This window comes from Triticum dicoccoides, chromosome 2B, assembly GCF_002162155.2.
Source record: "Triticum dicoccoides isolate Atlit2015 ecotype Zavitan chromosome 2B, WEW_v2.0, whole genome shotgun sequence".
NCBI classification, from domain to species: domain Eukaryota; kingdom Viridiplantae; phylum Streptophyta; class Magnoliopsida; order Poales; family Poaceae; genus Triticum; species Triticum dicoccoides.
Window position 1 is genome coordinate 804333989 of NC_041383.1, and position 10503 is coordinate 804344491.

At 43.5% G+C, this 10503-nt stretch overlaps 1 protein-coding gene and 1 pseudogene across 1 annotated transcript; both read right to left on the reverse strand.

Moving 5' to 3' along the window:
- Nucleotides 1-3100: 3100 nt before the first annotated feature.
- On the reverse strand, nt 3101-4539 carry LOC119368906 (annotated as a pseudogene).
- Nucleotides 4540-6175: 1636 nt separating this feature from the next.
- LOC119366457 (phosphomannomutase-like) lies at nt 6176-9119 on the reverse strand. The gene is made up of 10 exons (XM_037632197.1): nt 8686-9119; nt 8491-8557; nt 8281-8357; nt 8140-8175; nt 7995-8050; nt 7818-7917; nt 7625-7720; nt 7461-7550; nt 7200-7251; nt 6176-6498 (listed from the first exon to the last, which is right to left on the reverse strand). The coding sequence occupies exons 1-10, from the start codon at nt 8803-8805 to the stop codon at nt 6443-6445; spliced, it is 750 nt and encodes a 249-aa protein (XP_037488094.1). The 5' UTR covers nt 8806-9119; the 3' UTR covers nt 6176-6442.
- Nucleotides 9120-10503: the final 1384 nt, after the last annotated feature.

Genomic DNA, 10503 nt, shown 5'->3' on the forward strand with positions numbered 1-10503 from the left:
GTATAGTTCATTGTGTACATCCCCATTGTATAGGCCTTTGGCCCTCAGAAAATACTAGTTGCTCATTCCTAACAATTTCCATGCCTCTATGTCAGCACGTTTACGACGAAGCAAGATGTCGGGACTCAGTATCAACGGAGTCTGACTTTTTCTCCAATGACGCCAAAATCTCAGTCCTACCAAATTTTTATTCAAACCTCATGGGCTATTATCCAAACCATGTCCTACAACTTCGAACTATCAACTCGCCCTTTCTAGATCAGGAAATCTTCGACGCGCTCTTTTCCATGAACTCTGCTGTTAGTTCGGGGTCTGTTTCTACTGGAACTTTCAGCCACTAATGACTAATCCAAGACAAACTACGTGCGTTCTTTCTCGACTTCTATCAGCATTTTGCGGGCTTCTCCTGCTTAAACCGAGCCCTCATTGTCCTAATTCAGAGGCCAGATCTCCAAACGCATTTCAAACCATTTCGCTTCAAAATTACCCAACCGAAGGAGTAGCAAAGCTTCTAACAAACAAGCTAAACCCACTCATCCTGCTGCTAGTGCACGCCAACGAAACATGTTTTCGCTCCGGCAGAAATATCTATGAAAATTTTCTCTACGCAACGGACATTCTCTACGGTTGCACCCATACCAAAGCTCCCGCACTTGTGATCAAACTAGATTTCAAAACAAAGTTCAATTCGGTCTTCTGGCTATCCCTTCTAAAAGAAATCTGTGTTCAGTTCGGTCATCAAACTAGATTTCAAAAAAGAGTTCAAGCGCTTACAGGTGCGCCTTTTCTGTCAGAAATCAGTTTAAACCTCTCGAAACAAGTCATGAGAGTTCATTGAGAAAATTAGTCAGGAAACTGGTAGATTTTTGGGGCGCCCAAAGAATGTGGTGGCAAATCCAGAATTGAACTTGAAATGTGGCAGTTTTTTGCAATTCACTTGAACTTATCCCGACTGCCTGCGCCAACCTGCGCCAACTTATACCGTCTGTCAAAAATACACTGTACAAGTGTATTGTTTCACTTCGGTTCTGTTCTGTTTTCAGGAAAAGAGAGAGCATCAGGTTTCAGTTAAATCTACATATAAGATACTGGTTTTGTGTTGGGAATCTGTGTGCTCTCGGCTGGAGATCTTTGCACAGAAATCATGTCATTTATTCTTCATTTAAATAAGAAAATAGTGATCATGTTTCATAATCTGTAGTACCACAACTCTAATTTCTCAACTTGAGTTTCAAATAGTTTTTCTTCCATGTGCTGGTGTTTGCATTGCCCATTCAGCACTGCCATTATAGCTCTCCTACTCTAGTTAAGCAATTGAAAATGCCTTGTGAATTTTGCTCAGGAGGTCTTATTCTCAGGGCAGAGCTGGTTGAAGCAGAGCTCCGTTTTCTTGCACCAAGCTATTCAGTCCCCGTTTTATTTCTTTCTCAGCCTACAACTTTTTCATTAGTGTTTAATGATGTTTATACATTTCTTAGTTTACTAGAGTATTTCTTATGAGTAATTTGTAACAATGAATTTGTAATCATGGGTGGCAAAATCTTTCTACCCTTCCAAAAGGTTGGCATGCTCCAGGTGGTCTTATTCTCAAGGCTCCGTTTTCTTGCAGCGAGCTATTCACTTCCCTTTATGGTTCTTTCTCAACCTTTGATTTTTTTTCTGAGATTTTTTCTTAGCATTTAATGATGGTTATACTATCATTAATTTACTACTCCATCGGTCTCAATATAAGTATCGCTGAGTTAGTACAAACTTTGTACTAAATCTGAGACACTTATTTTGGGACGGAGGGAGTATTTTGAATTTGCTAGCTCTCTCAATTTTGTGAACAATTTTAATTGACAAAAAAAAATTATTGACCCGCTTTTTTAATTCACGAACATTTTGAAAATCCTTGAATATTTTTCAAATTCACGAACGTTTTTCACATTCATGAACTTTCCCAACTTTTTGAACATTTTTTGAATTGCCGAACATTTTATGAATTGGCAAACACTTTAAAATCCACGGACATTTTTAAAATCCATAGCATATTAAAATTCATTAACATTTTTCAAATTCACAAACTTTCTATGTTTTGTGAACTAATCCTGAATTCTCGAACTTATTTTTGAATTCTTGAACAATTTTTCAATTCACGAATATTTTTTGAATAAGTGAACATTTTTAAATTAAAATAAAACCTACGAAATAAGGCAATATATGGGAAAGAAATCGAAAGAAAAAGAAACATCGGCTCACTGGGAGCCTCGCGCCAGTCGTGGCACACTGACTCGCTAGAGGCGTCGCATCCCCAGTGTACACGCTTACTCGCTAGGCCGGCCCGCCTGACAAGGTTGTGACTTGTGAGCGAGGCATTCCTCTTGCGGTCGCTATAAGGTAGTTTGGTCTGTCTCTTTAAATCCTAAAGTTTGCACTTGGGTTGATGAATCAACCCCCTAATTTCCTCTCGCCTTTGCTTTTGAATGATGCGACTCTGTTTGATAATCAATGATGCGATAGAAGGCTTTTCCTGGGAAAGAAAAATAGACCTTATGCCACTGTGAATGATGTACCAAACAATGAAAAGTGGGTCGAGCAGGGAATATATTAGATCACTCAGGCTACCAAACATACCCTCATACATTTGCGCCAAATGCGTGCATACAAAATCCGTTGTTTGTGGATGTATGCATTATACCAGTACAGTTCTGTTTACAAGAACAATAGTGATAAACTACTCCCAACAGGGAGGAATGCAAACAAATGTACCGGGTTCAAAGGGAGATCTGCAGAGGAATTATTCCGAAACGGGGAGCGTTCGAGGGGGTGCGGAGAACACAAATTTAATTTGGACGATAGTCAATCACTTTGACAGGAAAATGGTAACTGCACAAGTAAATGGGCAGTCAGCACCAAAACCAGATAAATAAAGCATGGGTTGAACTCGGCTAAAAAACTGAGCCAGACACCAGCTTTACTCTCACTAACAAGTGGAGTTAATATGGAAGTTGTGCAATGTTTCTGAAGGAGTATTGATGCCCTGTTGTTTACTCTGTTCAGTACTCCATTACAGCCTGAGGTGCTACTCCGGATGATTAAATATGATGAGGTGAAAAGAGTTTCTGACAGCCACTACAGCTCGATCATCAACAATTCAGAGAAGTTGCATATTAATGATACCTTCCTCATGCTTGAGCTCAATGCCAAATATGAAATCAGTTAGCAACTAATAATTTCGTTTGCTACAAAGAGGTTCTCTCTGTCTCCCTGTCTATTTATTAACCAGCCATTCGAGAAATCTCCTGTTAAGCTATGGTATTTCTTATCATGCAAAATATGCTGCATTCCTCCTGCACAATATCAACATGAAGGCAGTATCAGTAAGAGTTCTAGCAGACCAACAGGTACTTGGACATACTTCTGAGCAAGTACCATTTTGAGCTTCACAGTTAGCTCCTTCAGATTGTCCGAGCGCTGGAGAATACTGTGCAGTGGGTAGAAGTCAGCAGTCATGACCCAATCGGCCAGGACCAAGCTTGTCAGATTGCTGAACATGGGGCATGTTGGCAAACCTCTCTCAAATGCACGCTTCAAATTCATCCATCAGACATGAAACCAGCATGTTAAAGAGTTGCAAAGAAAACATAATACCAACATATACGAGGCATTCCTAGACTAATAGCAACATCGGGCATGTTTCATCATATGGGTAAGAAAAGAAAAGAACACATTCTTACCTCATGTAATGGCGCATGCAGCTCCAACGTTGTGGCATGTGAAAGGCCATCAAGTAGATGATGCCCCACTACTACTGTGTCCCTATGATAAAAATGTTTGGATACTAGACTAATCGAAGCTGTTACCAGAGAAGACAGATCCCTAGTTACTATACCACCAATGTCTGTGTCAAGGATAGAGAGATTGGTAAGGTTCCTAGCACAAAATCAGGAGACTGGGGGTGAGGTAGCACCGACTGATATGCAGAACCTTGAGCGACCTTGATGAGATCTCCTCATGGCCCCAGAGAGTGCACAACTCCAGCCCTAAATGTTGAAGCACAGGGCAGTCGTAGTTCAACGGCCTAAAAAACCCATGTCTCAACATGGCAGCTTGGAGCCTGATTGTTTTGAGGTGCTGAGAAGGAAATATTGCTGTCTTATCCAAACTGAGAGGTCCAGAGATATCAAGGACACGAACTTTGTGCATGATGGCATGACGAATTCACACGGAACATTTGGTACAATCAACGCAGCAGGGAGAGATTCGGGCTTCATCCAAGGAAGCGGTATAGTCACGCAAGAGCAGCAAGCAGTCAATGAAATTCTCCAGCTTGCGATTATCCACAAAGTCTTTGCCGTCGATGCGGATGAATGGTGTAGAGCACCAAAGAAAGCGCCATCTTGGTGAGATAAGGCTTGTGCGCACGACCTCTGGCATCGGCAGGAAGGACATCACAATGTGGAGCATATCGTCGGACAGGCTGCTGAGCCTGTCGACACCATTCCCGTTGCCTCTCGCACTCTTGGAACCACAGGGAGTAGGTGTTGGTGCCGACATTTCAACAAACAGGACGGCTGCATGAATCCACAAAGGGCAGGCAAGGGCAATGCTAAATAATCAAAATCACAGGTATACACATTAATTGCAGAAACCCTAGATACACACGAAGAAATGGAACTGTTTCAATTGAAGCAACGGTGTTGGCAATCACACAATGCAACCTTATGCAAAACGCATACAGTTCAAGAAAGGGAAGTACATACATATGCAGCCTTGAGCGAAAAACTGTGGAAAGTTCAAGCTGCAATAAGCTCAGTATTGGGCTAAAGAGTAACATAAATAGCATAGTCAAGTCTCACAAACATTTCAGTTCAGGAAATATGTTCCAAATGTGCAGATCTGAAAGCAATGGCGTCAGTTATTCAGTTGTACTGTATATAAGCAGGAAGCAGCATTGCATGATTTGCATCAATGGCGATATGACATGAACATGGATTGGCATCAATTCTATTGTGTGGCAGTATAAGCAGAAGCTCTGTATGCCTCAGTTTTATTCAGCTTCATCTTCCCAGATCTGCAGGAAGGCCAATTGTACCTTGCTTAACTTGCTACGGCACCCTGCGGGTTGGAGGCGAGCCGGCGAGGGGAGGGGACCGCGCGGCCGGCCGGCACCTGACAGGGATCGGGCGTCTCCGCGACACCTGACAGGGGAGAGGGGGGCGAGCCGGCGAGCGGAACGAGAGGTCGGCTGATCGGCGACGTCTGGCAGGGGAGCGGCCGACGGCCGAGGGAGGTGAGCAGCGCTGGCTGCGGCGGCGCCTCGCCTCTCTCTACTCAGGAGAGGAACTGTTTTTTTTTCCTTTCTTTGAGCGACACGAGAGAGGAAGTGACGGGAGCGGGCTGCTGCCTTGCTGGGCTCATGCCTCAGGCAAATGCTGCCATTTTTGGGCCACCAAGTCTGCAAAATATGACATGGACATTTTTTTTTGAATTTGCCAACTCTCTCAATTTTGCAAACAAATTTTTGAATTTGCAAACATTTTTCATTTTTAAAAAATGTTCAAAACACGTGATCATTTTTAAATTCACAAACGTTTTTTTGACTTCAAGAACTTTCTAAAATTTGTGAACAATTTTGAATTGATCAACATTTTTTGAATACGCAAACATTTTTCAATTTCACGGACATTCTTTAAATCCATGAACATTTTCAAATTCATTAATATTTTTTTAATTCACTACCTTTCTCAATTTTTGAACTAGCAAACATATTTTTGAATTCGTGAACAACTTTTGTAGCGACAAACATTTTTTGGATCCTTGGCCATTTTTTGAATTCACCAACATTTTTTGAATTCATGAACATTTGTTTAATTCGCAAATTCTTTTGCGAATTAGTGAACACTTTATATTCAAATAATATGCACCAAAACAGAACGACGCTATGGGGAAAAGTTGAAATAAAATAAAACGTCCGCTCGCTGGGATACTTTCCCGAATTAGTGGACAGTTTTTTGTGAATCAGTCACTTTAAATTCCCAAGTTTGCAATTGGGTCGATGAACCAACCCCCTAGTTTCCCTCTTGCCTTTTCTTCTGAATGATGCAACTCCGTTTGATAATCAATAGAATGCGCTAGAAGACTTTCCTTGGAAAAAATGTAGACCTTATGCACCACTCCAAACAACGAAAAGTGGGCTGAGCAGGAAATATCTTAGATCAAACATGCCCTCATACATTTGCGCCAAATGCGCGTATACAAAATCCACTGTTTGTGAATGTATGTATACCAATACAGTTCTGTTTACAACAACAATAGCGATAAACTACTCCCAACGGGGAGGAACGCAGAAAATGTACTGAGTTCAAAGGGAGATCTATAGGGGAATTATTCCGAAACGGGGAGCGTTCGAGGGGTGCGGGGTGAACAAATGAGTGTAAATGGCACGGTAGTCTGGCGATCACTCCGACAGGAAGATGGATTTGCACTGCTGCGCCGTGTCATTGGGGCTGGTAACTGCACATGTAAACGATCAGTCAGCACTAAATCCCGGTAAATAAATCATATGTTGGACTCGGCTAAAAATCTGGGCCAGACACCAGCTCTAGTCTCACTAAAAAAGTGGAGTAACAGAGTAATGTTTCACAACTAAATCACAATGGGAATTGTGTAATGTTTCTGAAGGAGTATTGACGTCCTATTATTTACCCGGTTACAGCCCGAGGTGCACTCTTCAGGGACGAATATGACTTGAAAGGGTGCTACTCCGGATGATTAGATATGATGGTGAAAAGGTAGTTTCTGACAGCCACTACAGCTCGATCATCAACAATTCAGAGTGGTTGGCTATTAATGATACTGCGCTCATGCTTGAGCACAATGCCAAATATGAAATCAGTTGGCAACTACTCCCTCTGTCCCATAATATAAAAACGTTTTTGACACTAGTGTAGTGTCAAAAACGTTCTTATATTATGGGACGGAGGGAGTAATAATTTCGTTTGCTACAAAGAGGTTCTCTCTGTCCCATAATATAAGAACACTACCTGGTGTTCTTATATTATTTATTAACCAGCCATTCGAGAAATCTCCTGTTAAGCTACGATATTTCTTATCATGCAGAATTGCTCGTTCAGGGATGTCCTATATATAAATATAAATGCCTCCTAGATTTTATAACCATTAGAAGAATAGCTTTTAACATACAACTAGCATACCTGTATGACCAACTGTTCTTTCAGATTCAAATATCTCATGATCATTGCCACCCTATTAAATATAATGAAAGGGAAAAAAGAATGTCAGTTTCAGTTTGTAGTATACAGTATAGCTAAGTTTGTAGTAATTAAATGGAATGTCTGTTAACGGCGGCTTGAAAAGTTTATCAAACAACATCTTGTGTGCACAAAGGTACTTAACAAAAGAAAAGGAGATTTTTTACTTGGAAGCACTGCACAACTAAAGTATATATCTCTTACCTTGTAGGTTTTGTCCCCAAAGAAATGAATTTCCTTGAATTCTTCTAGATATCTCAAGCAGTAGGTTTTGTCCCAGCCTTGTGGGAATACCTGAATTCAGTGTTGCAGTAGTAAATACCAAACTGAAGATTTCTAGCAGATTTTTATGAGTTTAGAACACTTACATCAAAGCTGATCTGCCCTCCAATAGAAAAAGTCAGGTTCAGGTGTGCAAACTTTTCGCGAAGCACTGACACCATTTTAGGCCGAACGTTATGCACCTAAACAAAACAAGTCGGTTCAGTTTCATGTTTTTCTAGTAGCTATTTCCCCTTTCTGATTATAACTAACTACTTGTTCTTATAAGACAATCCGTACCTTATCATACTTCTCAAAATCATCACGTTCTTCCTGACTACAGTTCCTCCCTATGGGCGACACATTGATCATTCCACTCCTGAACTCTATGAATGTACCCCTGCGCAAACATTTACTTTACCCGGTCAGTAAAGGGCAAGCGCCCGAGGGAATTCTCAAACAGGATTCTGCACCGACCTTTTAATTGGGATATCCAAGTCCGCAATGTAATGAAGAGTGAAGTTAATGAATTCCTGCAAATAACACATAACATCACTACCAAGGCCTCAAAACTCACCGGCAACAACAGCGCAAGAAAGAAGGCCATGGAACATAGGCTCACCTTAAGCTGGTCATCTCCAAGATACGTTTTCAAGCTCTGCAGAGTGAAGAACACCAGGCAGAATTCAGTTGTACATCATTATGCAATATCTCCAGTAAAATCAGCACACCTGCGCTGAAACAGCGCGGCGTGGGCACTTACTTGCGTCCCGATGAGCTTGCCGTCCTTGTGCGCGACCAGGCCATTCTCGGAGAAGACGTAGTCGTAGTCGGTGATGACTGCAGTAGGGAGAACAGATATCAAGGTCAGTTCTTGCAGTTACAGTTACAGACAAGGTGAGCAAACAGTGCGGTTAGGGGGAGACTCTGAATCCAAGCAGAGTGTGGTGCTGAATCCAAGCAGGGCGGGTACCTGATTTGCCGAGCTGCTCGGAGATCTTGACCAGATCGGATCCCCCCACCACGCCGACGGTCACATTCTGCTCCCAGGAAGAAAGCCAGAGTGCCACAACCCAGACACACAGTGAGCAATCAATCTAGCCTGAGAATCGCACGGAAAAGAAACTGAAACGGGAGAACGACAGACAGGGTCGCATTCGGGCCTCACCTCGCGCAGGCGCTTCATGAACTCGAGCATCTCCGGCGTCACCTCCTTGCGGGCCGCGGTGAGGGTGCCGTCGACGTCGAAGAGCGCGAGCACGCCGGCGTTCTTCCTCGCCGCCGCCATCTTCCTCCTGCTGCTGAAGCTGCTGCTACGAGGAAGAAGAAGGAGGGACGGGGCGCTCCTCCTCGCGGCGGCCGCGTGATATAGCGCCCCCGGGGTGGTCGCCGGGAGGAGGATGCGTGCGGCGGAGAAAGAAGTCAGCTTTACGGCGCGGATCCAGATGCGCCGGGGCTGCTCCACTGCTATCTCTTCTCGCTCCCCCCACGAGGCCACGAGGCGGCGACGGCGACGACGGGGATGACGTCGGCCCACGCGGGTCGGCGCGTGCCGACGACCGGGCGCCACGTCAGCCGCCTCGACGTGCTTCTGGCGACGTGGCGGTCGCGGAGTGGCGCACTGCGCGCAGAGTTCGTATCCACACCCCCACGTAGGAGACACGCTGGGCCTAAAATCACTATGGACATTTTTTTCACCGCACACATTATATTAATTGAATTAATTAATACTCCCTCCGTAAAGAAATACTGATCTAAATGCTCTTATATTATTTTACAGAGGGATACTAAATAAAAAGAGTACAACTGCACATAAAACTAGCAGAAAGACGGAAACATGATAGATGTTCACAAAACATTGCTGAGCGAACCTCACACACAAAATATTATAAATAAGTCCTTTGAGCATCCTCGCGGTCAAATGCAATGTGGTAGCCCGCATGTGAAAAAAAGTGTAAGCCAGCCCCAACCGCACAAATCGTTCCCGACCAGTTCCGTTCGAATGCATAACGAACATAGTTCACATGGAAGCCTTTCACTGCCCAAGAAACACCGATTGATTGTCGATAGGAACAGAAGTGCTCGTGACACTTGTTCTTCATGAAGCATGCTGAACCACAACACCGATTAATCGCCTGGCGCAAGCATGTCCGCAAGTTCCTCCCCCGCCAGCCCGTCGTCCTCCAGGGTCTCAGGCCCCTTCAATCTCCCCCTCCACGAACTCGGCCATCTCCCGCCGACCGTGTAGATTAAGCCCGACGAGCGAAAAACATCGGCGGCAAATATCTTTTCTGTCGGCGCAGTTTCCCCAGAGTTAATGAGGCTTTGGGTACTACATGGAGCTTCAGATCACCTACTCCAGCAACGTAAAGTGTCCTTACTTTATCATTTTACATGCACTGCCACAACCTGAAAACCAGAAATAGCTAGGAGCTCATCTCGGACTACTGTTCCCATGCGTGCTTGCGAATCATCCACGTAAGGACACCTTACTAGTGCCATACTGCGACAAGTAAGTCGTTAACGTTCACTCATTATTTTGAAACATTTAAATGACCTTGTGGTTTGATCTCATCAATGCTAATTTCTTATTCTTTTTGCGCAGCGACCGATATTGGATCGTAATCACGCTACTGCCGACACAGGGCTTGGCTTACTTCTTCAATTTGAAGAGACACCCTAAAAAGCAATGGACCAGATTGAAGAAGGTTCTAAATGATGCTCTAGCCAAGTGTAAGAACTACCACGAGACGATAACAGAGCATTCGGAATTTAAGTTCTTCACTAGCGCTTGTTGCTAGCATTCGGAATTTAAGTTCTTCACTAGCGCTTGTTGCTATAAAAAGACCAAATATCAAATCCTCTCATAGGTCTTGCTATTGTGCCATGGCCATCATAGACGATTTTTTGAAGAAAAGCAAATATTTACAAAAACATAGCCAGATCGTCAAGTGGTCCAAAGAGATGGAGAGGGACATAGACATAG

Excerpts from the sequence above, each read along its gene's own strand:
- LOC119366457 (XM_037632197.1), bottom strand. The coding sequence starts at position 8,805 with ATGGCGGCGGCGAGGAAGAACGCCGGCGTGCTCGCGCTCTTCGACGTC. Across the intron at positions 8,558-8,685 it reads TCATGAAGCGCCTGCGCGAG|AATGTGACCGTCGGCGTGGT; the intron begins GTGAGGCCCGAA and ends TCCTGGGAGCAG. Across the intron at positions 8,051-8,139 it reads TTGGAGATGACCAGCTTAAG|GAATTCATTAACTTCACTCT; the intron begins GTGAGCCTATGT and ends TGTTATTTGCAG.